Genomic DNA, 24,309 nt, shown 5'->3' on the forward strand with positions numbered 1-24,309 from the left:
AGATCCTCTTGCTAAATTGTCTGCTTTTGGGAAGGTTTTTACTCTAAGCGAAGTTCGACTTCGGAAATTATTGATTAATTCATTTATTTATAAGCCTCTAATCTACCACTACATATTTATCTTAACCTAATTCGATAGTTATGACATAATAATAAATCAAAACTATATTTTAACTGCATTATTTTGTGTACCCAAGTTATAGCTAAAATGGTCCATGGACTTATAAATATGCTGTTCTCTTTTTACTCAATACTCGCTGTTTTTCCGCGACTTTGTCGTCCGCGTGCATATCGGGTTAGCTATAGCAGAAACATCGTCCGTTCAACTATTTAGACAGCTGTCTGCATTTTTTATCTCCCAGACAAAAAGCACCTAGCATGACTGTGTAATAAAGTATTTAATAGTCAAATAATTATTTAAAAGTCCAAAGAATAAAATTATTATAATCATCGCTAAAGTTAAGTCGGCAAGAGAATCATTTTCATGAAATGCATTTTTAGGATCGAGAGAAAGGTACGGAATTGTATTTACCTCTTTATTCCTCAAATCTGAAATCTACTTGATATTATGTACATTAGATGTTATTATAAAACATTTACTGCCATTGGACTTCGTACAAAATGTTTAAGTCCATCTGCTCAGGGCCTGGGTGTTAGACTTTTCTCAAACAACAACAAGCAAGTACAGAAAAAGTTGAAATTATTCACTAGTTTAACTAGTACTAGAATGATATTAAGCATTGATGTTTAAATATCAAAATTAATTTTGAATTATATTTATCGATGCCATTGATGATTGTACAGACTTTAAGCCAACAGTGAATTATATAAATAGCCGAAAGACTTACCATGACCAAATAGTTGGCATCTGCTATCAATTTGATCATGTCATCGAGGTGAGTTTTAATATTTAATACCAATACCAATATAGCTAAATATATCTAGGAAAATCAATTTCGCTGATTAATTTGGATTAAATATTATTTTTTAAATTTTTTATGTCGTGGTGGCCTAGTGAGTAAAGGATCAACCTCTCAAGTATGAGGGCGCGGGTTCGATCCTAGGTCAGGCAAGTACCAATGCAACTTTTCTAAGATTGTATGTACTTTCTAAGTATATCTTAATCTTATCAAATAAAAAATGCGAATGCACACTTATTACTGGTTTATATTAATTATTAAAACTTTACAATGAATTATTCACTCGAGATTAAGTTATACAATTTAGACTGCAGAGATTCGTTGGACCCGTTACGTATCGGCAGTGGTGTTGATCTCGACGGCCCGTGAAGGCAAGTGGACGAGCGCCGCTCTCGACGCCTCCGTCGTCGCCCCTTCTCCAGCGCGCCGGCGTCACCGTGGCGGCCTCCCGTTGGATGACGCAAGGCGCAGTTTGAATCGCCGCCTGCGATTGGCTCGCGCGCAGGTGGCGTGATGCGCGGCGGGCGCCTCGGTGTTGCCAGGGAGCGCGGGACGCGCTTCCCCAGCATTTTGCCCCGCCGCCCGACTGTGTTGCCAGGCGGCGCAGGCCGTAACATCCTCCCAGGCGTTGAAGGATTCAACTCGACGTGTCCCGGAAGAGGGGACACATGGTGCGGACGGCCCGAGTGACCGTCCCCTTGGTGGTGGTGACGTCCGCTACCCGGCTGACGCCATCCGGGCCGGGGTGTAGGCGCGTGACGCGCCCCAAGCGCCACTGGAGCGGAGGCAGGTTTGCCTCCCGTAGAAGCACGAGGTCCCCGCAGTTGAGGCCTTGCTGCTGAGTCCTCCACCGGGACCGCTGCTGCATCTCGGCCAGGAACTCCTTCTGCCACCTGGACCAAAACTGTTGGCGGATTTTTTCTATGAGCTCATAACGGTTGGGCCGCAGAGCTGTGATGGGTGGCGACGGGACGGCAGTCAGTGGCCTGCCCACCAGAAAGTGCCCTGGGGTGAGAGGAGTGGGATCATTTGGATCTGACGAGAGTGGGGAGAGGGGACGGGAGTTTAGGATGGCCTCGATCTGTGAAAATAAGGTGGCCAGCTCCTCGAAAGTCAGACAGGCCTCTCCAGCTACTCGTTTTAAATGGTATTTTGATGATTTTATGCCCGCCTCCCATATTCCTCCAAAAAAGGGGCGAATATGCAGGCCCAAACACAAAGCGGATTCCCTCGTTCGCCGAATAATTGAAGACCGAATCTTGGCTCTTTTGCAACATTCTACCCAGCTCATTGCATGCACCTATGAAGTTACGACCATTATCACAATAGATAGCATAGGGTTTACCTCTCCTGGCCACAAACCTACGTATACATAGAATGAATGCTTCAGAAGTGAGGTCGCTGACTACCTCTAGGTGAACCGCCTTAGTGGTTAGACACACAAACAAACATAAATAACTCTTTGTTATGCGGTTTCCTCGACCTTTACGGCTGGAAATTCTAAATGGCCCCGCAAAGTCTACCCCACATGAACTAAATGCAAAGCTACAGTCAGTTCTTACGGCTGGCAGATCGCCCATAATTGGTTCGACAGATTTACCTCGCAGGCGCGTACATACAACGCACTGCTTGGTAGTAATGCGAGCTAGGTTTCTTCCTCCTATTGGCCAATATTCCTCACGAATGGCTGCGAGCAGTGCCTGTGGACCAGCATGAAATAAACGTAAGTGTTCATGTTTCATTAAGAGTTTAGTGACGCTATGTTTCGCATCCAGGAGCACAGGGTGCTTTTTGTTGTAATCAAAGCTAGAATTTCCTAGCCGGCCACCTACACGCAGCACCTTTTCCGTGTCTACAAAAGGATTAAGTGCTAATAATTTTGATCTTTTATGTAATTGATGGCCTTTACTTAAGGTTTCAATTTCTTCATAGAATGTCTCAAACTGACTAAGTTTAATTAGAAGAGTGCCTGCCTTCTGCAGCTCTTCAACTGATAATGCCTGACTTGAGTTTCTTTGACCTTTACAATTATTAATAAAACGAAGTACATAGGCAATTGTTCTTTTTAACCGTAAAAAATTAGAAAACCTACTGAACTCTACGACCTTATTAACTAAATTTTCTTTACTATTTACAGCAAATGTGTATGAGGTGAGAGCTTTGACCTCCGGTAAAGTTGCCTCCTCTGGTGGAGACAGTTTGGTGGGCCACTCGCAGTCCTCTTGTTTTAAGAAGGGAGGGCCTTCCCACCAAAGAGTAGAACTATTCAACACCTGCGGGTCTACCCCTCTTGAAGCCATGTCAGCAGGGTTCAAGCTAGTGGGAACATGAAACCATTGATAATCAGCTGTTAGCTCTTGAATTTCGTTCACTCTATTTCGTACAAAGGTTTTTAGTAGACTTGGCTGCATTTTTAACCATCTTAACACTACAGTGGAGTCGGTCCATATTATTTTCTTATTTATTTTACATTTTAAGGATTCACTAACCTTCTGACAAAGTCTAGCTCCGAGGAGCGCTCCACATAATTCTAATCTAGGTATAGTCAATGGTTTAATGGGTGCTACCCGAGCCTTTGCACATAAAAGGCGTGATGTATGCTTATGTTTGCTATCTCTAGACCTTAAATAAATGCACGCTCCAAATGCAGCTTGTGAGGCATCTACGAAACAATGCAATTCAATGTATTCTGGCCCTTCACACAATACATACCTAGGCAGATGTATATTATACAAATAAGACAAATTATTGCTGAAATTTAGCCAATCTTTTGCCAGTTCCTTGGGTATTGGCTCGTCCCACTGTAATTTGGCACACCATAACTTTTGAAGTAAGATTTTTGGTTTGATAATTGCTGCACTCAATAATCCTAGTGGATCAAATATTTTGCATGTCATAGAGATAATAGTTCTTTTAGTTATCTGAGAAGCAAGTGGCACATTGGTGGAAAATTGAATTGAGTCATTGACTGGAGACCAGTTTAATCCTAGCACAGCCGATTCTTTGCACAGTTCTAAAGTATCACTATTAACCTGTTCGTGCTCAAATATCTGTGGACAGTTGGTACGAAATTTCCTAAGTATGAAACCGGCTGACTCTAAAACTCGCGTGATGCTCTTAAAGATATGTGTCAGCTGATTTACTGAGGCACAACCCGTACTCAAATCATCGATGTAGAAGTCAGTTAGCATGGTTTCTTTTATAATTTCATCACCACACTCTAGCGCTAGTTGTTGAAGACACCTAGTACTAAGGAATGGCGCAGATGCTGTACCATAAGTTACTGTATTCAACTGATATACTACAATATTGTGCGTTTTCTCACAGCGCCACAGTATTAATTGCAGATGGCGTTGAGACTCATCTATGGCAATCATTCTGTACATTTTAGCAATATCTCCAGTTAGGACAAACCTATGCTCTCTGAAGCGTAATAATATAGACAGTAAGTCGCTCTGGATGACTGGACCTACTGCTTGAATATCGTTTAGCGACTTCCCTGAGGTAGTTTTAGCAGACGCGTCGAAAACTACTCTAACCTTAGTGGTCTCATGATGCTCCTTAATAATGCAGTGGTGGGGAAGATACACACCAAACTGTGGCCTGGCAATCTCAGTTAGGTGACCTAATTCCTTATATTCATTAATGAATTTTGAATAAGCGTCTTTTAACTCAGGATTCTTATCTAACCTAGTCTCTAAATTTAGAAGTCTCTTTTTAGCCATAGCATAAGAATCTCCTAGAGCACATTTAGGTTCTTCCTTTAGAGGCATTAACACTGAAAACCTACCGTTAGCTAGGCGTTTAGTAGTTTCCACAAAGTGCCTTTCACAAAAATGTTCATCGGGTGAACGAGCAAATTGTTCAGAATAACTCTCTTCTATTTCCCAAAACCTTTTTAAGTCATCCTGTAATTCTTGACTAAAACTACAAGTTACTTTGAGGGATTTTAGCCTATCTTGCCCAGTAGGGCCTGACACTAACCAACCTAACTTGGTATCTTGTAGGGCAGGTTTGTTTTTACCTAAATATATATGATTCGCATTTACAATGGACCAATATACATCTGCACCGATTAAAATGTCTATCTGAGATGGCTTATAGAAAGTTGGATCAGCTAGCCTAAATTCCTTCGGTATGGCCAGTTGCTGAACGTTGACCTGTACATTTGGCAAAGTACCTATGATATTTGGTACAACAAGACAGTCAATTGGTATGCAGAACTCACTTATACGCGATTTAATCTCAACCTTTACCCTTTCTGAAATATTTGAAATTGAATTATTAATGCCAGCCACATGAATTGAACGCGATTTGTCACTAACTAAGTTAAGCCTTTCCTTCATTACACTAGTTATAAAGGACATCTGACTGCCAGTATCTAGTAATGCTCTCGCCTGATAGATTTCACCGGTTTGCCTATTTACTATGTCTACAATAGCCGTACCTAACAAAACTTGACCTGCCGCTGCAACTGAAAGTGACACAGGTAAGTTAGAGACCTCCGTAGAGTCTTGTATAGCATTAGATACAATTGGCTCGTTTTTATGTATTAATGAATTATGTTTCTTTTTACAAACACGACACATAGGCCTGGACTTGCACTGGAATGAATTATGACCACTCTTGAGGCAATTTTTACATAATTTTAATCTACTAATTTCAGATAGCCTATCCTCTATGCTCATATTTTTAAACTTGGGACATCCATGTAACTGGTGGTCATCGGGACAGATATAACACTTTGCACTGGCACCATGTTCACTGGAAGCGACAAATGCTTTGTTAACTTTAGACTCCCTAGGGTAATTTGACCTTCGGTCACCTTTGTCTGTGTGAACCATGTTAGCAAAATGCATAGTTTCTAATATGTCTGCACGATTTCTTAAAAACATTGTAAAGTTTTCTAATTTATGATAATCTGTCAATGTAGCCCGGTACTCTTCCCACTTAGTGTAAGTGACCGAGTCTAATTTGGATGCTATAATGAAAATAACTAGTGCGTCCCACTTGTCAGTCGGTTGACCCAAAGTATCCAGCGCTCTCAAATTCTTTGACATATGGTCTACTAAATACCTTAATGCCTTATAAGATTCCTTACTACACCTTTCAACAGTCACTAAAGACTTAAGATGATTATTTATAAGAACATTCTTATTATCATACCGTTCACACAGTAATTCCCATGCTAATTTGTAGTTACTAGAGGTAAACTCTATGGCCTTAATTACTCCCCTGGCACTACCTTCCAAAGCCGATCTTAAATAATGGAATTTATTAATTTCTGGAATTGAATTATTGCAGTTAATAATGGAATCAAAAGTATCCTTAAATTCTAACCATGTTAACATGTTTCCATCAAACTTTGGGAGGTGTATGGTGGGTAGTTTTATTCCATTAAATGCATGAGAACAATTACTTTGTTGGTGAGAACAATTACTTTGTTGGTCGACGCTATTGGCCTTATTAATGGTAGACGGGGTAGCCTCAATCAGTTCTTGCGCTACAGAGAGAGCTGAGTAAAATTGGCGCTCAGTAGACTCTCTTTCGTCTAATTGTTCATCTACATCAGAACATATGGATTCTATTTCAGACTGTAACTCATCAAACGTTTTGAACAAATCTTGAAATTTGCTTAGCCTCAATGAGAGCTCTTTTGTTTGTAAGCTTGTAATATCACTAGCCTTTATCTTTTGAATAGTACTTAGATAGTCTATGAATTTAGTTAACCTGCCCTTAATAGTGCCACGCCTTTTAATTAACTCTTTAAAGTTGACCTTCTGGTCAGTATCTGCATCGGTCATTTTGCTAATTTATATATACGCTTACAAGAAACACAACCTAATGCAATACAATGAGCTGAATAAATAAATGTGCAGTGAACCTGACAATATTATGCGCCGCTCCAACACGTGGTCACCCGACTCCCGCGCCGCAGCGTCGGCCGCAACCCGATGTAACAGGCGTGCCGAGGGAATCCGCCGTGCCGTTGGGGCTGCGAAGCTGGACCGGAACCGTTGCCGTATGGCAGGAACTCTGAAATAGTCGGCCGCAATGCTGGTTCACCAAGCAAAGAAATGTGCGTGCACTAGTTCGCGCGCGTGCGTGAACTTTAGGCAGGTGTAATAGGCAATAACCTTGAAAATAAATGCGTGCACTTCGAATGCAAGCTTGCCGTGCTTCGGAAAAATAAAATGTGGTTATGCTTAGCGTGGGTGCGGGTGACTTGATTTAACAATGGTATGTGCAACAAATGAATAATGGAGAAAAATGCCACTTAGCATGTAATAAGCGTAACCCAATTCAAAAAAAAAACACAACCCACGTGCAATATAACCTAGCAGTTTGGCCAGTTTATGGCGCCTTTGCCACCACGTGGCACTGCTTTGCCGGAGAAGCCCCCCGACGCTCGAATAGCTAGCCGCCCGCTATTTCACAGCGCAAGAGCACGAGGATCGAGATTGAGAAAGGAAATTAGAAAGGATCAAGGCTTACTCTCCTGGGCTAGACCTTCGGTTGACGTGTCGCCGTCTTCACCGGGCTCCTGAGGCTGCTTGTCCGGGTCCTTCGCCTCCTGCAGTCTCGATGCGGTTACGCAGCCCGACTGGATAGATGGCGGGCTGCGGCACTTGCTCCACGTGCCGACCGACGATTCTCGACGATTCTTGACGCGACGAGACGACGAATAGATCGCGATGTAACGGGTCCTGTCACGGTCGCCAATTTTGTACGCGCTTGCGTGATCAAATAAAAAATGCGAATGCACACTTATTACTGGTTTATATTAATTATTAAAACTTTACAATGAATTATTCACTCGAGATTAAGTTATACAATTTAGACTGCAGAGATTCGTTGGACCCGTTACGTATCGGCAGTGGTGTTGATCTCGACGGCCCGTGAAGGCAAGTGGACGAGCGCCGCTCTCGACGCCTCCGTCGTCGCCCCTTCTCCAGCGCGCCGGCGTCACCGTGGCGGCCTCCCGTTGGATGACGCAAGGCGCAGTTTGAATCGCCGCCTGCGATTGGCTCGCGCGCAGGTGGCGTGATGCGCGGCGGGCGCCTCGGTGTTGCCAGGGAGCGCGGGACGCGCTTCCCCAGCATTTTGCCCCGCCGCCCGACTGTGTTGCCAGGCGGCGCAGGCCGTAACAGACACCATTGACTGTGTTTCGGATGGCACGTTAAACTGTAGGTCCCGGCTGTCATTGAACATCCTTGGCAGTCGTTACGGGTAGTCAGAAACCAGTAAGTCTGACATCAGTCTAACCAAGGGGTATCGGGTTGCCCGGGTAACTGGGTTGAAGAGGTCAGATTGGCAGTCGCTTCTTGTAAAGCACTGGTACTCAGCTGAATCCGGTTAGACTGGAAGCTGACCCTAACATGATTGGGAAAAGGCTCGGAGGATGACGGAGGATGACAATTTTTTTATGTTAGGTAGTATATTGCCTACAGCCCGTTAAATTAACATGATGGCAATAGTGCACACAGGGATAATTAGGTATATGTACATTATCCGATCTAATGTCCTAGCCCAGGTTGTGTAGTACCCTTTAATTTGTTTTGTTTCGTTATTCACCATCAGTGTACTTGTACTGGAACAATGCCTTTAAGTAGGCATTCCACAAAAAATATCTTTGAATATGAAAAAAATCACTTTCACAGTTTCACCGCAGAAGCATGCCTGACACCAACTTTGGGAGCAGTCCCTCAAACATTTTTGGCAGCTCTGCAGTATTTTGCTGCAGCTCAGTGCGTATTGACACGTCCCTTACTGCCAGAGGCTGATGTAAATGGTAAGACGAAATCATTTATGACGTCAAATAATTACGCAAAGAAACGCTTATTAAAAGCTTGGTGAATATGGATAATTCAAAATGGGTGATGTAAGCTTTAAAAACTTAAAAGACAATTATTCCTTACAAAATACTGCATTTGTTTCAGACGGCGATACTTTTGACTTCATCATAGTAGGAGCCGGTTCATCAGGGAGTGTTGTCGCTAATCGGCTTAGCGAAATTGAAGATGCAAAGATTTTACTCATTGAAGCTGGACCTGATGCTCCTTTGGAAGCAGATGTAAGTCTTATTTCTTATTATAGCGCAGTAAATTAAGTGGAATCTAAGCTAATATATCTTTTCAGGTACCTGGTACCGAAGGCGCTTTAATAAACACGATATATGATTGGCAATATTTAACAGTTAACAACGGAAGAACTGATCAAGGTCTCATAAATGGATCCGTAGGTTGGCATAGAGGCAAAATGTTCGGTGGCTGCAGTAGTATTAATGGTATGATCTATGTAAAAGGGAATGATCATGATTACCAGAGATGGTATGACGCAGGCAATACAGAATGGAGCGTAGAAGAAGTAAGGAGATGTTTCAAAAAAGCTGAAAGCCTTCAAAACGAAGAACTGCTGAAAAGTCTAACAGCAAGAGAAACTTATGGTCATAATGGACCACTATTTATAAATAAATTTAACAGTACATTTAAACCTTATTTAGAGAAGGTAGTTGATTCCTGGGACGAAATTGGTTTTAAAAAAGTTGAAGATTTAAACACAGAAAATGTAATGACTTCTGGATTTATTACTGCAACAGCAGCTAATGGGATAAGGCAAAGTATAGATAGAGCATATTTATTGCCAATAGCAAACAGAAAAAACTTGAATATTCTGAAAAGTACATTGGTAACAAAAATTTTGGTAGATGGCAATTTAACAGCAATCGGAGTTGAAGTTGAAAAATATGGTAAAAAGAAGACATTCTATGCTTCTAAGGAAGTTATATTATGTGCTGGCCCAATAAGCTCTCCACAGCTACTCATGTTATCTGGTATCGGTCCCGCAGGACATCTTGAGGCAAACAACATCACTACTATCGTGGAGTCACCAATGGTTGGCCAAAATCTTAAGGACCATAATTTTGTACCAGTATTTATATACGCTGATGTACCGGACCAACCGAAAGAATCTGATACATTCCTAAGTGTTCTAAGTTATCTAGCTGATCGCCAAGGGTCTTTAGCGTTCAGTAATTTACTATCAGATGCTATAGCATTATTCTCAACTGATAAAAATCCTAAATATGCCAATTGTCAGAGTCACATGTCGATTATTCCTAAAAATACGACAACATTAAAGCAAAGTTTTATGGGAGCATTCCGATATAATGAAAGCGTCATGGATTCAATAGTGGAACTGAATAAGAACCATGGGATTTTCTTCTTCCATTTTAATCTCCTACACCCTATCTCAAGTGGAAATATATCCTTGAACTCTAACGACCCAAAAGATGCTCCACTTATTTATCCAAACTACTTTGAAGATGCAAGAGATTTGGAAACAGTCGCTAAAGGAGTTATAATGTTGACGACAATTTTGGAGACCAAGTATTTTAAATCAATTAACGCTTTCTTGGGGAGGATGAATGTGCCTGCCTGTGATGAGTTCGAGTTAGATAGTGTCGAATATTGGAAATGTGTTGCTGTCAACTTGGTTACGACAATATTCCATCCTGTGAGCACTTGTAAGATGGGGTCTGATATAAGTATGTCCGTAGTGGACAGTCGGTTAAGGGTGCATGGAGTAAAAAACTTGAGAGTGATCGATTCCAGTGTGATGCCCGATACTGTCAGCGGTAACACAAATGGTCCTTCTGTCATGGTTGGAGAAAGAGGATCAGAACTTGTTAAAGAAGATTATTATGAGCTTATTGGTTATTAATTGTTATTGTGGCTACATTATAAAGACTGTCTACGTTGTTTGTGTTACTACCTACTTTATTAACATACCATAAAAAAAAATGAAAGATTTGTAACCACTATAAAGGACATTAAAACCTTGTAAGTTCTTGCTTATAGTATTTGAATTGACAATTTATGATCGAATATTTATATCGCGACCTCGAAGAAAACACGTGTAAAGTAAGCAAACAAAGACGAAACGAATTAAAATATGGCATTCAATTTGCTTATGTCTGGTGATAGTTTGAACAGCAAGAAATGTCTGTCATTAAATTAAAAACTGGTACCTTGCCAGTTTTTAATACAGTAACGACAGCGAATAGGAACGGGTTGTTTTTTCTTTTTTTGGCTTTTGGAGTTCAGTGTTGATTTTTTTACTTTTGTCATGTAAAGGCGTATGATAAACTTCATAACACTGATGAAAATAATTTTCGTTTTCCCAAAGTGGTCTGGTATTCCATGAATATGTTTTAGAAATTATTTAAAGAAAATGTGAAGACCATATTTTACATTATTATGCAATCGACTGAAAGTTTTGCGTTAGTGCTATATTCTTGGAACAATCTTGAAGTCACTTCGTTTACTTTATCGAATACAAAATCTAAATAGACGGTCAGTTTCCTTCGCCAATTTAAATAGGAAATTTCTATTTATACTAAAGTTTTTCCCTACAGTTTGAAGCAAAAGGAAATAACTGGAACATATTTCTTTTAATTTAATTATTTTATGGAGTTTCTCTAGTATTTTTGAACAAGGGTGGCTGGTGCTTTAACCACTAGCTAGGTCATCGCAACATGAACATAATATGTACGAGTATGTTTGGGTATTATGAAGGACTTCTTTGGTAGTCTGTTGTGCATCCACTGTTGTCTATGACCCGAGCAGAACGGCCTCATTCAAGAAGACAAAGTATGGTCATTTGACCTCTGCCTCTTTTTATTTCCCTAATGTGACTTTCTACTGAATTTCCCCCCAAATACTTCTAGTTTAATGGCCACTAAATTGTCGTCCTATTCAAAAAAGAACTTTTAAATACGCCTCAAAGTGCAGTTAGACTTTACTTTTTAGTTTAAAGTTTTATGTTGGAAAAAGTAATCCGATGCAGTCACTGCGAAAATGAACCAGCGGGCAATAAAATTTTCCTTTTCATTTGCTTGCGTCAATTCATTAAAAGTGAATGCTCTTAATTTTTCATATGCGGACTTCGACTACCGTATGTTTTGTGTTTTGTTTTATATTCTCATCCAGTTCCATATATGGTGATAATACATTTATATCTTTTGTCAATGTCAATAGGTAAAGTATTGTTCTTGGTGTTTACGACATACTTGATCCATCGATTTTAGATTCAGTACCAATAAACTCTACTAATGTACCTACCAAACCAATTAATCTCCAAATTACGTCCAAAAACAAAATATCCAGAGTATTACATATAAATAATGCAAAAACCGTACGGTTTGGCTGTAAATCCGGTCTTATCGGTCCCGCAAGAGCTTTGACCCAAATTCCGAGGTACCTTCGGCTATTTTCACATGATTACTTCAAAGATTATGTACACCAATGTTTGGGCTTCATGAGCTGACTCAGGAACTAGGTCCTAAGCAAACGGTTGGTTAGCAGTAAATATTTTAACAATAGGAAATCTCGCCCACCTTGCGTAATTCTGGCAAACATTGAATGACAAACGTTTGTTTGGAGCTGAAGTTAATTTTTGGTTCGTTTGTTTTACGTCGTCCGTAGATTTGGTGCGCTGGTTATTATCTGTTGTTGTTCTAGTTGTTGAGATTTTGAGCTAACAGGTAAACATTAATTAGGATTGAGTGGAGTTGCATACTTATACTTAGGTTTTGTAGTGAGTTTTGAAGGAAATTGATCACAGACGTTATTATAAATAAATACATCGGATAAAGTTATAATTTAAGAGCACACGGTAATATTTGTTAATTTTGTGAAAAGAGGATTAAGCATTTCACAAATGGTGTTTAGTGAGGGTGTGGTCCTAATAATAAATAAAAAAAAACATAGAATCTTTCAATAAGTGACGAAAATAAAATATTTAGACTAAATACAAGGAAACAAAATAAAAATATCACTAACAAAAAATCCCTAAACAATAAAACAATATTCGTCATAATATTTCTAGTTACAGCGAGCATTTGCAAGTACAGTCAGCCACACAAATCGCGCACTCTAGCGATTATAACACGAACAGTGTACGGGAGTGCATCAAGTGACAGTGTACATCAGTGAATTTATATCTGAACGCAGCGAGCGTGACACGAAGTTACTTGTACGGAACCCTGCTTTCGGAATATTACTCTGTTGCGACTTGTACTGTGATTTGGGGTGAGCAAGGAAATCTTGATAAGTAAGTATGTACATTTGACATATTGAGGGATTAGTTATTGAATAGCCACTATCATTTGTTTTACACTTTTTTGGGGTATAGTGTAGTAGATAAGAACTTGCCTGTTGAGATATGTATTGAAGGTTCAGATCCCTTGAAAGAGAGATTAAAAAAATATATATAATGAGGTTTACATATAGGTAGGTATAGCCATATGGTTAACTAGCTGTTTCCCGCGGTTTCACCCTCGTAAAATAATAGTTATTATGTTAGTATAGATATGTAATTTAGCATTCATAACACCAATTAGATTCCGACACTCACTTGCTCAATTTATATACCAAATTTTTCAACCCAGAACCTTAATATATTCAAATCCCGTATCTCAGGTGAAACTGGGCACAAATTCTAGTGTATGCTAAAACTTGGGAGCACATCCGTGGTCAGTGGCGACCACACATAACGCGAACGTTGCGCGGTCGGTTAAACCTTTGCGGCCAGCCGCAAATCTCTGAAGCTTATGACCGCGCGAATATTAAATTATTGTTGTTTTTAGTTGTACATGTTAGTAAAAACTCCTTTTGATATTTTGTTATGTTAATGTTGTGGTATGTTTTTTGGGCGTTGTTATAAACTGGCAGTTTGAAGACCTATGTTTTGGATAAAAAAAATATACCTAAAAGTGAGGGAAAATTGTGTTTGCTGAAAGTATATACCTACCTTATTAAATCATCATCGTCATAATTTATCGCTTATAGCTTTAAGTATATGTAGGTCCTTTGCTTATTTTACTTATCTTGACAGATGCTAGAATAATTTATAGAACACATACGGAAACCTCTCATTTGGATGCCACATAGGTTTTCAATGTAACAATTCTAAATCGTAAAAGGACACCATAGAGAGCCCAATTCATTTCCAAAACAAAACAGCATCAACACCAATAAAACATATATCAAAACAACTTAAAAACTATTTATGAACAACAATACATTCCCAAGTCAAACTACAAATACTCTGAAACTTAGTTCGGCACGTGTGTCCTTATCTTTAGAATTGATCTCCCGTGTTATTTCAACTCTTAAGATTATCGTAAAGTTTATTGTTAGAGAAGTCACGGTGAGAATACACATTAGGTGTTTTATTTATTAGGTGTAAGTTATTATGGCCTACTTCTGATCTATTTGTAAGAAAACTCTAGGTTTGTATGAAGATGTTGAGAGGCGATTAAATTTATTGTTTGACGACTTTTGTTGGAAATTGACAGAAAAGCTAGAGATATTTGACATAATTTGTTTGGTACAACAATAGTGTAAGTGATCAATAAAATTATCACTAATTAGTCAATTTAGGGTAATCGATTAAAACTTTTGTAGCTTTTTTATGGCCAAACCATTCCAGTCTTTCTATAACAGCTTTATTTTTAGACACACTTTTTTCAAAAAAGTTATTTTAATAAGGTATTCTGAGAAATCCCAAACACCATCAATAGAGTACTATTTTAGAACTATTCCTTAGAACCTATTTTCATTCATTACAATGCTATTTAAAGACGGGAATTGTCGCCAACCAATCTATTTTGTCTAGAACTTTATCCAGTGTACTAAGATAGTCAATTGTTCTGTATTGCCATCACGTGCCTCCGCGATATTGACTCAGGTCTGTCCGTCTGTCCCGGGAAATTCAGTCAGCCGTCGCATGAATTATGTTAAGCACAATGAAACACTTGATCTTGGTAATATCGATCTTTTGTAAATATATAAAAAGGTATATTTATGTAGGATGATAAAGGGTACATACCTACATACAAGACACGATCGACAACAGTAACTCGTCTTAGCAGTCGAAAAATAAAGAGGTGGTGTTTTCAAGTAATGTCAAAAAAGAAAAGTAAATGAGCAAAAAAGGGGTCTTTTTACACAAACATAACATGCACATTAATTTAGATTTATAAATTACAATAGCATTCTTGTATTACCTATGTTACAACTGCTATTACATTCATCATCATCATCATCATCAGCCTATAGCAGTCCACTGCTGGACATAGGCCTCTCCAAGTGCACGCCACTGAGATCGATTTTCGGCTATTACATTACGTGGTTCCTAAGTGAGTGAGAAGACCTGAATCAACATTTGCAAAATAGCACATTAACTAATAACAATCAGCTCCTCAAATATAGCAACATTGTCTGAAAAAGTCCCACTTTTCATATAAAACCTGTCCCAAACACTGGCTACCAACAAGACGGTTGAACACAAACTAGGGTCATCACTGGACCGTACAAAACTTTTGGTGTGAGCACAATCGTTGACAAGATATATGAGCGTGTACTTTCTTCCGCCTTTGTCGTGGTTTATTGATACATTATGGTTCATAAAACTAATATAGTAGGCTTGTTCGCTGCTGATTTGTTTTAGTTTGAGTAACCTGTCTTTCGTCAATAGAATTTTGATTTGGGAATATTTTCTCTTCATACTTTTACACACCTACAGTTTTTTAAAAGCTCCGATGACACACGGACTGAAATATCTGAAAAAAACTCAAATTCTCGGAAGAGAGTCTTGCGTCTCCTAAGAGATTGACAATGATGTAATTCTAACTAGGTCAACATTATTTCTTAAGGAAATCCCTAAAAAACAGGCTGAATAGTCACATGCACCCCTTTTCACATCGCAGAGGTCAGTCAACCAAAAACCCATTCATAAAAATAAAAGAACGACATCACTCATCATTATCATAATAAGCCACATAGGAAAGCAAATAAAAGAGGGGATGAAAAAACAAGGTATGGAAAAAACCGGCTAACTGCGAGTCGGACTCGCGCACGAAGGGTTCCGTACCATTATTTATAAATCGCATCTACCAGTTGCCGTTATCGATATCGAAGAAAAATTTGCAAAAAAATCACGTTTATTGTATGGGAGCCCCCAAAATATTTATTTTATTCTAGTTTTTAATATTTGTTGTTAGAGCGGCAACAAAGATACATCACCTGTGAAAATTTCAACACTCTAACTAACACGGTTCATGAGATACAGACGGACGGACGGACAGAGGAGTGAAAACAATAGGGTCCGTTTTACCTTTTGGGTACGGAACCTTAAAAATAGACGATAGAACGAAAGGCATAGAGTTAACTTGAAAAATTTTCCGACCATTTGTCTTCAAGCCTGGGAGCCATGATCGATGTCAAAGAGGAAAAAATACGGATGATTTTGTACCGGCTTTGGACGCCAGGTAACTCTAGCTAGTTGACTCAACTGGAAATGTTACGATTCACGGTCCACTGTTGGTACATTCGGTTTTAATTGCAGATAGTTTTGTACTTTTGTTTGCGATTGTACATTCGTGAATCGGTTTATGGTCAACGATTGTAAATGACATTGCAGCTTAATCCTACTTATATTTTAATCCTAGGTACTTATATTATAAATGTGAATGTTTGTGAGAATGTATGGATGTATGTTTGTTATTCAATCACGCAAAAACGGTTCGACCGATTTGATTGAAATTTGGTATGTAGATAGGTGATACCCTGGATTAACACATAGGCTACTTTTTATCAACACACCACGCGGGCGAAGCCGCTGGCGGAAGCTAGTGTTAAATAATTACAGGAAGTGACACGTCCTGAAGTTGCAAAGGAAGCCAATATTTTCTGACAAAAGTGACGTAGGTAGCGTAACTTACAGTTAAAAATGTTATTCTATTTCATAATTAAATATCCCAGTTTTCAGAAGTTCTAAAAAGTAATAACTGACCTTTCTTTATGGGTGCCGAAATAAAACTTTTAAAGGTTTCTCTAATAAAGAGTTGTAGTACTAACTTCATGCTTTTGTTGGCAAAAAAATAAACATCTGAACAATAACAGAGCGAGTTTTTTGCCTCTCGGACTGAGGGTGAAGTTCAAAATTATTCATTGTACTTCATTATCGTAATAATGTTTCGGAATTTCAAAGAATAAAACTTGAGCAATCTTTACAAAATTTATTTGCGTATCAAAAATGTTTCCCTTCAATTCTGTAATTAGCCTCATTTTACGCAATCTTATTAAAGTATTCCAATTTCTCTTTGTAAAGTTAGCTTTGTAGATATTGTAACTATTATATTATCGCAGGCTTTACACACACAAAGATTTCAACATTCTACCTCTATAATTGGCTTCCCAAATTCATATTCAAAAATACAATTAAAGCCTACAAAATTATAATTAAACTTACGTATTTTCTGTGGTTCAATAATACTATTTACAATTACTGTAGTCTTTTTTGATGAATTTGGCTGTTGTTTCAGTTATCATGATACTCGATGCTAAAATGTTTGGCAATTGACATCTCACATCATACTTTTCCAAGACTTTGCACTGCTTTAGTGATATTTCTTTTTAAAATGAAGTAATGTTAAACCTATTAATATTCGTCCTTCATCACCGTGTTAATACGTCTAAATAGAATATTAGCTAGTTGGATAACTAGTGTTTGAGCAAACTTTCACCTTTCTTGAAGCAACGACGCACATTCATGTCCCCGAATATAGTGTACTTCATTGATACTGCTGCTTTCCCCGAACATTTTGCCCCTATATAGATAGCTTTATGGAGCCGTTAATAATAACCTGATCTATGGCTTCATTGTTCGTCGATACAGAATTCCGGTCGACTTCACTGCCAGCCATAGTGTTGTCTGAGTCAGGATCTGAACATATTCAATAATATAATCTGTTAAAAAAATAAAGGTCGGCAGAAAATGACTTCGTCGTTCGCCAGTAACGGCATATAAAAGGCACATTTAATAACTTACGTAAGATTCAACAGGCGGATGACCGCCTTCTAAGACTTATATTTTCCACCCTCTCACTTCGCTTGACCGTTGTCTCCGATTATTATAAAGTCAAAGCTTTGATATTTGAAAACAAAGAATATATCGGGTGTGTCGTTCATAATCACATTAAATTCTATCGCATATACTTTATGATATTCTATGGCGAATTGTAAAAAAAATAACCTAATCCATTCAGTGGTTTAGCCACAGGAGTCATTTTTCGTTTTTATAATTTACAACATCATGTGTAAAGCAGAGATAAGGAGTATCGAATGTTTTGATCAGTTGACAGCTGTCAGTTTTCAAGGGAGAATTACAGTTGTTTGTAATGACTGACTTTTATATGGTGTTCTAATTTTCGTACATTTTTATTCTATTTACTATGTTTGAAAAATTCATTTTTTTATTTTTACGTATTTTTCTTTTTTCTTTGTGATAATGGACATATATTAACCAGTATATTAACGCATTTCATTTAATGTGATTATGAACGACACACCCGATATGAAACTTAAGTAATAAATAAAAATTGATAGTATCCTATCTCTAGACTCCTAGGATTAATTAGCCTTAACATTTCAGTCTCCACCTAAGGCACTTAGACCTTCTTATCCAAATTACGTAATATAGGTTTTAATAATATAGATGAGCCTATTTTACGCCTCGAATGTACACAGATTAAATACATACCAAAATACTAGTTATTTTGAAAGCATTTAGCAAGTTCAATCGAAAATTTGTTATAAAACTTGTATTCATTTACTTTAAAAGTAAATAAAAGTAGCCTACGAAGCTTCATAAAATCAAAGAAAAAATGTCGTTGAACAACTTTCTATGGCTTCTAACTGCCACAAAAATGAAGAAAATTGTGACCGGTAAAAAGGAAAGACGTTTCCACAAAGAAGACATAAAAGTTATTGGACCTCTTCAAAATAAAATATCAACATAAAAATAAGTCCAAGGCAGGTAAAGTTCTTATTCACATTTCCAGCCCATCAATCAATTCTCACCCGCAAAGCCACGAAGAAAAATGTTTTGGCCATAAAGCGAAGATAATAAAGGGGTTAAAAGTTATTACGCAAAGACAAAAGGCTGAGTAATGAACGAAACAAAGGCGACGTGGGCTAGCTGTAAATATGATTATGCCAACCCAGCCTACCTTAACAACACGGAGTATGAATAAATGGAGTGTTCTTGTAGAGACTTATTTTCGTATTTGACATAGGAACTCATTTACTTACTGCCTCTAACTGTACTGTAGTGTTGATTCAATAATAAATAGTATTTATTAGACAGCAACATTATCGACATTCTCAAATAAATAAATTATTTTGATTTGTGATTGACTTATTTGACGACATTGTATCAGTTTACTAATACCTAGATCAGTTTTTAATTTAGTCAAGGTTTTGTCCATATTTTACCTACAGTTTTTGCTCACACACGATATAATATGTATAAACTCATATATCGTTACTAAAATAAGTTCATTTAAATTAAGTTATGGAAATTTTCTATCAAGTGTTATAAAAATATCTATTAACTCGCACTCCATTTCTCTCTACTCCATGTTTCTCTTACCGATAAATTACGGCCGCCTACTACCAAAGGCATAAAGGTGTTGGTAATTATTAAATTCATTTTAAATTGTACGGCGCTATCACTTTATAGGGTGTGGTTTTACTGAACCATTTATGAATTTAATTCTTGGTACATGTATTTTAAATGTTATGTGGGAGTATGTCGGCCAGCCGGTTGAGTTCAGTGAAATAATGGGAATAATAAATATGCTCTGCCTTCTTCTACTACAATATTAATTCTTTAATTTTGGATGGTTCAAGAACCGTAATAAATTAGGCTGCTAAGTTTTCAGCCTGATACATTATTGTTGGGTTTTTGGTTTGTCGCGAGTGGCTTGCTTGCTCTTAATTTTACGTTGCATTGCTCAAAAGACGTTCTGTTTTGGGTCGACTGTGTCACGTTATGAAACTAGTAAAGCTTCATTCAACTATTGAGTAGATTTATCTTTTTAGGGTACGATGACATCAGGCCGGGAAAGGAATTAAAAGAAATCTATTCGAATTCGAATGTTAGAACGTTAGACTCGAAAGTTAGAAGTTCGGGAAAGCATGTCAAGCTCTGCTTTGGAAATTAAAACTAACGACTTTTTCACCGTCACAAAATTAACAAGCAAACCTCGAACGAGAACTCGTCTTTAAAATTTGAAAAAAGAACATGCCATTAGCGTTTTAAACATGTGTCAACTCAAAGGTGTTGCCATTTCAAAAACGTTCGCTCCTCGTTTTTGATGTAGCTAGTTCCCCGTTTAGTGGGAGTCAACAAAGTGTTATATTCATAGGCGGGCTCATTCCGTGTCTAAACGTTGTTAAAATCTATGTGTAGCTGAGACTTTACTTAGGCAACGTAAACAGTCTAGTTTTCATGAAAACAAGTTGGGCGCGGCAGCGTTATAGGCAAAGAGGCCGTGACTAATTTATGCGAAAACACGAATAGTTTAAAATGTTATTAGGAGCTAAAATGGAAAATTATCCGAATGTGTGTTAGCTGATCAGAATATATTCATAATAAAATTTGAATAGGCTTTTCAAGGATCCGCATCCGACGCGTAAATTATGCCACTCTCTAACGTATAACGTAGTGTACACAAGTTAAAAGCATCCGATCTGATTTAACCTAACTAATTTTGGTTTCTCTAAATACATACTAGATATAAGTTCATGACTATGCCAAAATTAGCCGTCTCGTAAAGAAATAGGATGAATTTAGAAATAGAAAGAACAATGCCCACTTCCCATACATTGAAAAACCTGATAGTGAAAGTATATGTATAGCTATAAGATATAGTAGAAATAATTCCTATAAGTTTAGAAAATAATGTATTAAATTCATTTTGGCGATTTAAACGCCACAAATTCCGAAAAATATTAATGTTTATTTTTATTATAGGTTAGGATTTGCTGTCACCAGAAATGATAAAAACAAACGTGTATGAACATATTAATAACGCTCGAAGTTTATTCTAAAATAGGAATATCTTTTACCTAACTATGGTTTAAAACATCTTTTCTACTTTATTAATTCCTTGAAACCAATAATTGTAAATCAATGTTAAAACTCAATGATTGCCACTATAAAATGAATGTCGAGTTGAGAACTGTTGTTCTCCATGACACATTACCTATTTATTTGGTAAACCAACATTGTTAACAGTTCATTTAACCCACATTTATAAGACTAAAAAATTAGTTAAATAAAGTAAATAAAACACTATGTTACAATGGAATAGTTTATTAATACTCATCATTATCATCAAGTTCTCTTATAACTACGTCATCCAGAAATGCTGCTGGAGCAGATATATTGTCTTCGTACCTAGCCCAACCAAGGTACCACACTACCGTCATCACGTGAGCGCAACATCCAATGGTTCGTCGACCGACCAAACAATTGCAACAATATTCAACAATCCCAGCTCTGCCAGGCACATTATTTTCTACTAAAATATAGACATAGTATTGTTTTCTTGAAATGTGCCTGGATTTAATTTTTCCTCTTATTAACGTTTTATCACCACTTCCTCTAAGATTATATTGAGAAAAGTCTTGTGTATCCCTACATACTTCTATTCGATATGATCCATGAAATCTAATATGTTCTCCATAGTATGACCTTGCTTGTCTTATCTGGTAAGTACCTAGAGCAAATAATATTAATTCGCTATAACTTAATCTAGGAAACAAAAATAAGTTATCTCGGTCAGCAGTTATACTCTGAAAAGCAGTGGACCTTCTATTCATGTTAAGTTGTTCAACTAACAAGGCTAAATTATTTTCAAAATTAATTCGCTGTCTTATAATTGTAACTATCTCATTAGCTTCATTTCGGTCCTGAAAACGAACACCAAATCTATTTAGAAAACTAGCAGCTATTTGGAAATTCTGCATCATGTTTGGGACAGATTTATTAAAATAGTCTTGCCTCAGGAGCTTGAAATCTCTTTTAAAGTGTCCATTAACTGCCTCAACCACCCAACGACATATAGTCACACAGCGGCTCTGGTTAGCTTGCTGTGTTGTTAATTGGTGTTCACCTACTAATAGAGAATCAGGCATGTATGGCCGGTAATTGCAACCTTCCAGCATTCTTATGGAATCTCGGAATCCCCTATCCAAAATGAACACATCATTTTCTTGAAAATATAATCTTAGAGGAGCGTTTTCATCATCAAAGAGGGAAATCATAATGTCGGCATCGGATGTGGTAGCCTTGTATGGACCGAAACAATCAAGGATGTAACCATCACATGCCACAAATAAAAATGGCTTTAATAGATTTTTATATTTATGTAATGAATATGTATCCTTTTGGAAGGAGTAATTTGAACTTTTATTTATATTTATGTATGTACCGTCACAAATAATAATAGCATTTGTGAAGTTTTCATTGTATATACCATTTGGTATTGTAAGATTATGATTCATTAGATTTTCTCTTGATATGTGAGTAATACCTAGGTGCATAGGTACAAAATCTTGAACCAGGATTTCCCTGCTTTTATTCATTAGCCGCTCTAATGTACTACGCGGTACATCTAATAATGTAGATAAGCGAACATCTGATTCACCGGTCCTCATTTTTATTAGCAATGCAGCTAATCCTAAAAGGCCTTTGTGCATCCTTTGTATGCGAGGAACTTCACTAACAAGGGTGAAAAAATCTTGTTTAGACCTTCCAGTCCAAAAGAAAAATATGTTATCCTCAATTTCCTGGATAGCTTCTACATTTGTAAAATCAAGGTAAGGCTTGAAAGCATTAACAAATGAAAAAATATGTTCCACTTGTTGTAAAGTAAATGTTCTAATGCTATTACTTGAATTGTACAGATTACTCCACTGGTTACTTAGTCTATGTTCTGTACAAACACGGCTGTGCACAGGGATATAATATTGATATGTACTGAGTATTGTTGCTCTAAATGAATCTGCCATATTGTGCAAATTAATATTATTACATTGAGGGAAAAGGCAGTGAGAAGCAGTATTTGCTGCCCGTCTATAATTTTCCAACATTATTTCACTAGGTGCAACTACAGAAGGCAGATCTAGACTTTCATGAACTGGTTCAGCAGTGATTAGCTCAGAGTCACCTGTTTCAACTTGAACTTCTTCAGTAGTAGTTTCAACTTGAACTTCTTCAGTAGTAGCAACTCCACGGGCATCATCAGCATGCTCAATACGTATGGCAGCACGCTTGCAACTCATCCAGCATGCATGGCATATTCTATCAGATGATGATATCTATGAAAAAAAACATTGAATTAATATCAGGTATTTTATGTATTAATATAAAAAGACATGTCACTACCAGAGTACAAAAAAATAGAGTAAGTTATCTTCATAGAAACGCACCGCGAGCGGCAAGTACGTCGCGCACGCACACTTTGATAGGGATTATCAGTGCTAGCCACGGCCTGCACTGATATTCCCTATAAAAGTGTGCGTACGCGACGCGTAAATACTATGGTGCACACATACAAGCCGCGCGCGGCGCGTTTCTATGAAGATATCCTACTCCCCTTGTACTCTGTCACTACATTCAGGATCAAAAAACAATAATACCTATTATTTTCATGATAAAGTATTATTATGTACATTATTTTTTATTTGTGGTTATAACTATTACAGCACAGGTCAATCACTGACAGTTATGATCATTTTTATCAAGAAGAAATATGATAATAAACAATATAGAAACATAAATAGGTACCTGACGTGGCGCAATTCTTGTTTGTATAACAGCATTAATCTGTCTTTGCTCTTCTGAAGGATTGTCAATAACAATAGCATGGCTCTGACGATTAAGTGTAGACCGTCCACAAATACTGCACACTTGTCTATGTTGCCAGCAAGTTGAGATGACCCAGAAGCTTGAGCACCATCACAGCTTGTTGTTAATGGCTGGTTTATGCTCCTCATGAGGAGTTCATTACAAGGTTCACAAATGTAATCGTCCTCAGTAATCTGAAATAGGATACTCAATATAAACTTCTTTCCAATACAATTATAAACAAATAGCTTAATACCAGCAGGGTTATATTGATGAAATAGTTTCACATTAACAATATACACCAGTTCAAAACTTTTTCGAACAGTTGCTTATCTTATGTCACACATTGTATAGGAGCTTTGTGTGATTCTCATATATTTTTAGATTAAAAATAATAAGCATAAAATACTTACAATTACTGGTGATATCCACTCGCTAAGTATCGAAATAACCCTTGTGTTCAGCTCTTGAACGAGATAACGTCGGAACGTATTTATACAGACATTGCAGTTTATGCAAAGTATACGTCGACTTGCTGATGGCGGCATTGTCAACCAATTGTCAACAGGGCGGATTTATAACGGTGTCAGGTATGGTAAGCAAAGGTCGTCAGATGAGGAAGATAT

The 24,309-nt window shown here is 37.6% G+C and overlaps 3 protein-coding genes across 3 annotated transcripts; 1 reads left to right on the forward strand and 2 right to left on the reverse strand.

The window, feature by feature from the left end:
- The first annotated feature begins 884 nt into the window (after positions 1–884).
- LOC124633021 (ecdysone oxidase-like) lies at positions 885–10,648 on the forward strand. Its single transcript, XM_047168103.1, has 4 exons — positions 885–895; positions 8,581–8,711; positions 8,860–8,993; positions 9,059–10,648. The coding sequence occupies exons 1-4, from the start codon at positions 885–887 to the stop codon at positions 10,640–10,642; spliced, it is 1,860 nt and encodes a 619-aa protein (XP_047024059.1). The 3' UTR covers positions 10,643–10,648.
- Positions 1,149–8,065, reverse strand: LOC124633022. The gene is made up of 2 exons (XM_047168104.1): positions 6,804–8,065; positions 1,149–2,619 (listed from the first exon to the last, which is right to left on the reverse strand). Exon 2 carries the CDS (start codon positions 2,208–2,210, stop codon positions 1,557–1,559), a length of 654 nt encoding a protein of 217 aa, XP_047024060.1. The 5' UTR covers positions 2,211–2,619; positions 6,804–8,065; the 3' UTR covers positions 1,149–1,556.
- A 10,481-nt stretch (positions 10,649–21,129) lies between the features above and the next one.
- LOC124633388 lies at positions 21,130–24,090 on the reverse strand. Its single transcript, XM_047168583.1, has 2 exons — positions 23,624–24,090; positions 21,130–23,154 (listed from the first exon to the last, which is right to left on the reverse strand). The coding sequence occupies exon 2, from the start codon at positions 23,116–23,118 to the stop codon at positions 21,148–21,150; it is 1,971 nt and encodes a 656-aa protein (XP_047024539.1). The 5' UTR covers positions 23,119–23,154; positions 23,624–24,090; the 3' UTR covers positions 21,130–21,147.
- Between the last annotated feature and the right edge of the window lie 219 nt (positions 24,091–24,309).

The sequence above is a fragment of the Helicoverpa zea genome, chromosome 9 (genome assembly GCF_022581195.2).
Source record: "Helicoverpa zea isolate HzStark_Cry1AcR chromosome 9, ilHelZeax1.1, whole genome shotgun sequence".
NCBI classification, from domain to species: domain Eukaryota; kingdom Metazoa; phylum Arthropoda; class Insecta; order Lepidoptera; family Noctuidae; genus Helicoverpa; species Helicoverpa zea.

Excerpts from the sequence above, each read along its gene's own strand:
- LOC124633021 (XM_047168103.1), top strand. Across the intron at positions 8,712-8,859 it reads GCCAGAGGCTGATGTAAATG|ACGGCGATACTTTTGACTTC; the intron begins GTAAGACGAAAT and ends CATTTGTTTCAG. Across the intron at positions 8,994-9,058 it reads ATGCTCCTTTGGAAGCAGAT|GTACCTGGTACCGAAGGCGC; the intron begins GTAAGTCTTATT and ends ATATCTTTTCAG.
- LOC124633022 (XM_047168104.1), bottom strand. The coding sequence starts at position 2,210 with ATGAGCTGGGTAGAATGTTGCAAAAGAGCCAAGATTCGGTCTTCAATT.
- LOC124633388 (XM_047168583.1), bottom strand. The coding sequence starts at position 23,118 with ATGAGTTGCAAGCGTGCTGCCATACGTATTGAGCATGCTGATGATGCC.